The sequence below is a fragment of the Microtus oregoni genome, unplaced genomic scaffold, assembly GCF_018167655.1.
Source record: "Microtus oregoni isolate MIOR12 unplaced genomic scaffold, Mior012 000001F_ref0000356, whole genome shotgun sequence".
Lineage (NCBI taxonomy): Eukaryota > Metazoa > Chordata > Mammalia > Rodentia > Cricetidae > Microtus > Microtus oregoni.
In genome coordinates, this window is record NW_024543060.1 from 71,567,442 (window position 1) to 71,573,631 (window position 6,190).

The 6,190-nt window shown below is 50.2% G+C and overlaps 1 protein-coding gene across 1 annotated transcript; it reads right to left on the minus strand.

Moving 5' to 3' along the window:
• Positions 1–1,625: 1,625 nt before the first annotated feature.
• On the minus strand, positions 1,626–3,855 carry Phlda1 (pleckstrin homology like domain family A member 1). The gene is made up of 2 exons (XM_041674047.1): positions 2,552–3,855; positions 1,626–2,151 (listed from the first exon to the last, which is right to left on the minus strand). Exon 1 carries the CDS (start codon positions 3,794–3,796, stop codon positions 2,579–2,581), a length of 1,218 nt encoding a protein of 405 aa, XP_041529981.1. The 5' UTR covers positions 3,797–3,855; the 3' UTR covers positions 1,626–2,151; positions 2,552–2,578.
• Between the last annotated feature and the right edge of the window lie 2,335 nt (positions 3,856–6,190).

Here is a 6,190-nt window from a genome sequence, read left to right on the forward strand (position 1 = left end):
CCTAGTTCTATATTTAATCCAACAATAGATGTATCTTTAAAAAAAAAACAAAACCTGCATTAATCTTAATTTCCCCCTCATTTGGGATGGGTTTTACTATTCTGATAATCCATAAATTTCAGAAGGAAAACTCTGCAGCTGGGAAGAGCAGTGGGCTAACCTAGGTTATATGATCTGCATGTATAAACTACTACCTGAGGGCAGTCTATCAGAAGCTAGCTCCAAGGAAGCCAAATCAAACCTGGGAAATGTGTCAAGACGGGATCTCAGGGCTCTGTTACACAGGCGATATGCTTTAAACCTTGGCAGGGTATTTTCACAACTACGTCTTAGATAGGCCTGACAATGGGAACTGGTCAGCCTTTCTTTCATGTTTGGAGTTCTCATTTCCCCCTGCAACTTTCTAACTAAGTTTACGACCTCCCAATCACAGCGTTCCCCTCACCAAATCTTTCTGTTCTCAGTTCTGGAAAAGAGCATTACAATCTGGATGCTGGAAAAACACTGGCACCATGAAAAGGTCAGGGCGAAAAGGAACAGTTAGTAAAGCCAGGCAGCTAGGAAGTGATTTTCAGCCCCAAGAGACTTTGGTATTACCCGAGACTGCTCTGCTAAAAACGGTGTCTGTCTGCCGGCCTTTGTGGCTCTTGATCATCCCTCTGATTTTACACAGAGGAGGGTTTGTTCTACCTTTTAAAAGCACATTCTCCTCCTCCACCCCCTCAGCGTCCTGAACGAGAGGCCGCGAAAGCAAGAGTCTTCTTACTGACAAATTTAGAAGCGGTGGTCCTCAGGCTATAAAGCTGTGACCCTTTTATATAGCTCTTCATGTTGTGGTGACCTCCCCCAACCAAAAGATTATATTCAATGCTACCTCATTATTCTAATTCTGCCACTGTTGTGAATCATAATGCAAATATCTGCTATACAGAGTATCTGGTATGCCACCCCTGTGAAAAGGCCTGTCAACCTCAAGGGGGTCGCGACCCACAGGTTGAGCTCTCCTTCCTGCCTGAGACTTTAGCCGTCTAACCAAAACATGGAAGGTTCCGCTTTCTCCCAGAGCAATGCAGAGGAAAGAGTCGCCAGCTCTGCTCAGTATTATTTCCAGGCTGACAGATGTTATGACTCCTGGTCATATTCACAGATTGTTTTCAGGGTGCACGGGGAGGGGGTAAAACATGGTCGGAGCCGAGCTCTTGGTGAGCAGCATGGCATTCTGAACAGTGGTAGAAATACCGTCACAGCTAAGAGGAACACCCCCTACATTTTAAAATAAAAACGTGGGTGCACTGATAGTCACAATCAAAATGACGTTTTTTGGGGCGGGTGCCAGGACTGAATCCCAGGGGCCTTTCTATCACTTGAGTCCTGCTCTCGGTTCCATAAAGACTCAGTACGTTTCCTCCCTCCCACAGACTCAGTTTACCACGGTACCAAGCCAGCCATCGGGTTTTCGGCTGGGCAGGACTGAAATATTTTTGAAATCCTGTGTCATTCCTACTGAGTTCTTTATAGAAGAGCATGACCCTGACCTTCAAATTTTCATAATTATATATTCTGACCCTTTGGCTTAAAAAAAGAAACTGTACAAACTACACATCTATGAAAGAGACCTAAACAAGTAAAAGTAACGTCCGAGTTTAATTTCAACCTCTTCAAATACAATGAAAGAGCCGCCGTTCTGAGAACGTCGAAGGGATAAGGAATCAGTTTTTAGTGTTTGCCCCCTCCACCACCCCTCTTCTTTTCCGAGTAGGCTTACTAGGAAAAAGGTTTCTGAAAATAAAGTTTCATTGGGGGGAGGGGTTGGCCTACATTCAGAAATGTCTTAGAACAGGCATTAAAAAAAAACTAATAAATAATCATAAACCAAAATACATTAAAATAAAATTACAGTACATAAATTGCTCCTACAAGGTCCATTACGTTAGAAGATCCTTCCCAAGGTTCATAAAGTCGTCTTGACTCAAAATCGCTTCCTGCACGGTGATGAAGATTATGCAGAAACCTAAGTGAACTGCAAGCAAGTTATCGGTCGGGTGATATCCAAACTACTTGAGCGGGCACGGGTGAGGGAGACTGTTGTTTCTGATCCAAGTGAAACACAATAGCAATGCATTTGTCCCACTTCCCAGAAGTCCTCGAAACCTGGAAAGAAATGACACGGAATGAAATGAATGGCTCAGAAGTCAAGAAGTCAGTTCCCTCCCGGCCAGCCCAAAGGATAGTGTCCCAGAAAGACACCATGTTGTTATCTTGGTGCAGAGACACACGATAAAGCAGTACGAGGGTACACGGCACTGACCAAGGGCGATCATGGTGGTGGGAAAGTGGTCCATCCACCGTGCCGGCTCCCTGGCCGAGTTGCTGTCCTTCCCTCCCCCGCATGGCCTCTACCAGTTATAGCTAGCCCATCTTCTCGTCACCTCTCCAGAAACTTGCAAGGATCTTTCATTTTGCCTCAAGAGCGGAACAGGTGAACAAGCTCTCTATCCTTCCCAACAACCACGCTGCCGTTTCTTGGTGTCCCAAGTTGCTAGGACCTTACCTAGAGGGGCCCTGGGTGCCGCCCTCTTCAGGCAGAGTTAGAGGTGCTGCGGAGAAGCCGGTGGCCGAGCGGCGGCTGCGAGTGAGCAGGCTGGTGCGCGTGCTGGAGTTGGTGTGGATGAGGGTGGGGGTGAGGGTGCGGGTGCTGGTGCGGATGGGGATGAGGATGAGGATGCGGATGCGGGTAGGAGTGGAGCTGTTGGGACTGAGGCTTGGGTTGAGGTTGAGGCGGCATCTGCGGTTGAGGCTGGATCTGCGGCTGGGACTGGGGCTGGAGCTGGGGCTGGAGCTGAGGCTGAGGTTGGGGCTGGGGCTGGGGCTGGATCTGCTGCGTCTGCGGAGGCTGCTGCTGGACCAGGTGTTGCTGCTTCTGCCGCGTAGACTTGACCGCCAGTATGGCCTGCCGATTTTTGTACTGCACCATCTGCAACGTGATCTCCGCGTTCCAGCCCTGGTCCTGGGGGCACCGAAAGTCGATCTCTTTGCCCTCCGCCATCACCACAGTGAAGTACATGTACTTGCCCTTGCGCTCCACGCAGTCTACAGTCTTCATGTTTGAAAAGTGCAATTCCTTGAGCTTCACTGGTGGCTCAAGGCCGGCGACGGTGGGGCCACTAGGTTGGGACGATTCAGCTGTCCCCTGCCCGGGCTGTTGCTGCTGCTGCTGCTGTTGCAGCTGCTTAGGCGGGATAAGCAGCAGCCCTTCCTCGGTGAGGATGCAGCACTTTTTCTTCCAGAGCTGCAGCAGCCCGTCGCTGCGCTTCTCCAGCACTCCTTCCTTCAGTGCCTTGCAGCCGCTGCTCTCCAGCATCCTTCCGGCATAAGGGGTGCCGATGCTCGGCTCGGCCTTTCGGCTTCCAGACGCCCGGGATGGGGGCAGCAGCAGCCGCCGCGCGCTGTCCTCACCCCAGCGGCTTCCGCGGCCGCCTGCCCGGAGCGCGCAGAGGAGGCTGACTCGCAGGAGGCAGAGGGGTGGCGGTGGCGGCGGTGGCGGCTCGGGGTCCCGGCAGAGGGACAACCGCGTCCTGATGCGCCACAAGATCCCGGAGCCGCGAGCAGGTTGCTCTCCGCTGTCCTCCCGCGAGCGCTCACCGAAGGGCACTGGCCGGGCTCCCTCGCGGCGCTTTTCAATGGGCCACCCACCCCACCCCCGAGTGACACCCAGCGGAAAAGGCGGCTCCTGGCGCCCGCGCCGCGGGGGAAAACCCAGCTCCGAGAGGCGCTCGGCAGCCGGCGTCCGCCTCATTAACTTGGGGCCTTCCCAGAGCCCGCCGCGACCACGCCCCCGAGCCCTGGCTCCGCCCCCGAAGCCCCGCCCCCGACTCCACCTCCGCCGCCCACGGCCTTCCGAGCCGGCTCCGAGCTCGAGCTCCGGAAACTCCCGGCGGCTCCACGCGGTCGGTCGCCGAGGTCGCCGCGACTGCCAGGCGGCCAGGCGACGAATGCCTACGCCCAGAGGCGCCGAAAGGCCATTTCCCCCGCGGCCCCGCCCTTCCTTGGCGGGTGGGCTCTCCACTCTCCGGGCGGGTAACCTGGAGAGCCAGGGTGAGCGCGGAGAGGGTTCCCTGGCGTGACTTTACAGATGGCCACGTAAACAGCAGAGGGAACATAGCCCAAGAATGCCCCGTACTTTTCTTCAGCCATTAAAACAGTACGGCTACCGGTGGGCATATGGCAGAGAAAGGGTGGACTCATGCCAGGTATCTTCTCTTTCCACCCAGGGTACAGGCAATAGCAAGATTAACCCCCGGCGCCGCGCTCGGGTTTTGTTCCCTTATGTGTCATGTGTGTGAACGCGAGACAGAAGTCAGCACATCCCCTGGTCCTGGAATTTAGGTTGTGAGCCGCCGTGTGGATTCTAGGAATTGAACCAGTGTCCTCTGCAAGAGGAGCTCTTAACTGCTCGACCATCCCCCTGTAGCAGCAGCATAGCTGCCTGTAGTTCCTAGTCTCATTTGTAGCCCTCGGCAGGTGTCTTACAAATACCTATTAGAATCTAACTTTGGGAAGATCCTACTCCCGTTCTTGTACTTAAACATTTCCGAGACGCTGCTTCCTGGTAATGCAGGATAAAAGGGAGCGACATTCTCTGGTTTGGGAAAAATAACCTCCAAGTCTACGGTCACCATAGGGTAGGACCTAATAGTCAACCGGGTTGCTGTCACACGTCAATATACAAGAATGCAAGCAAAGAGAAAGTGAAGCACCAAGTTTTCACAGTCCTTGTGTACCGTGCTAAGAAATTAAAGTTGCATTTCTAGGCGCAGCCTTTAATCCAGCACTCGGGAGGCAGAGGCAGGCGGATCTCTGCGAGTTCGAGACCAGCCTGGTCTACAAGAGCTAGTTCCAGAACAGGCTCCAAAGCCACAGAGAAACCCCGGCTCGAAAAAACAAACAAAAAACAATAAATAAATAAATAAATAAATAACCCAACCATTTTATATTTCTAAAAGAAATGTCTTAGAAGTCCTATAAAATGAATTTGTATTACAGGATCTAGCATACTTTTTCAGTAAAGGATCAGAATTGTGTAAAGATTTCTAATGCGATTAAACACAAAGAGTATCTCCTTGTATGTCTATGATTAGATTACTAAACATCTTTCTTTCCCCCCTGCCTCTGTAGAACAAGTTAGCAGTCCAGTTCTTACATGACCAGCTGTCCATCTTCTTAGCAGAATGGTATCCGTAAAGGAAACCTGAGTACCTGAAGCCAGATATAGTTGACAAAGACATACAAAACATTCGCTGTTTTCCTAAATTACTTGCAAATGTCACAATAACCTACATAGATTTCAAATGTACCCACTTAATTCTGACTAGACTTAATAAAACGAACCACAATGAATTTTAGAACTTTGTAGATTGAAACACTGCTCAGTTTATTTCAACAGCCACCATTACCACCTCACTGGCAATAATGGTCTTTTTAAGAAAAGCAAAACCGAAAGATCAATGGTCAGAAAACGCATTGTAGGAAATAGTTTAAAAATGTTTTGCTTTTCATAACTAATGGCTCATTCAACTTTTGAGGACATCGCTGTTTTCCACCTGTCTGGCACACACAAGTACTCATTGCCAAAGAGAAATAGACTTCTGAATTGAGAAACTATTCGTAAGGGCCCTATCTAAACGACATCCAAACAGTTCCAGTACTGAATGAAGGAGTGGGTGCATCGTTATCACCCCATACATGGATGTGTAAGGGGTCTGGATATACAAACGTGCAGCCAGCTTACAGCAGTTCAATTCAGAGGTGAGAGCAGGGACAAAGATGTGTAGGCTACAGCTCAGCTCTGCCCATTGCTTCTGTTCTTTACTGGAACAGAAACCTTCCAAGGCTGGGCTCTCAGGGTGTAAACAGCAATACTTGTAAGGCCAAACCATGAATTCAAGGTGTAGGCTATAGAGATGGTGTGAAACTCCAAGATGTCACACAACGTGCAAGTCTGACTCTTGAAGTCCATCTATATTGGGTCACATTGAATCAAAATCTTTTTCTGAGCAATATTGTGAGGTATTTATGTCTGCAAGAGTTGAAGAACTGGTGACATGGCTCAGGGGGTGAGGGTGCTTGCTGGCCTCTCAAGCCATTGCACCAACATGCACACCAAGACAAAACTTTCCTTTCAAATTTATTA

Coding starts and splice junctions, on each gene's coding strand:
- Phlda1 (XM_041674047.1), bottom strand. CDS start 3,796: ATGAGGCGGACGCCGGCTGCCGAGCGCCTCTCGGAGCTGGGTTTTCCC.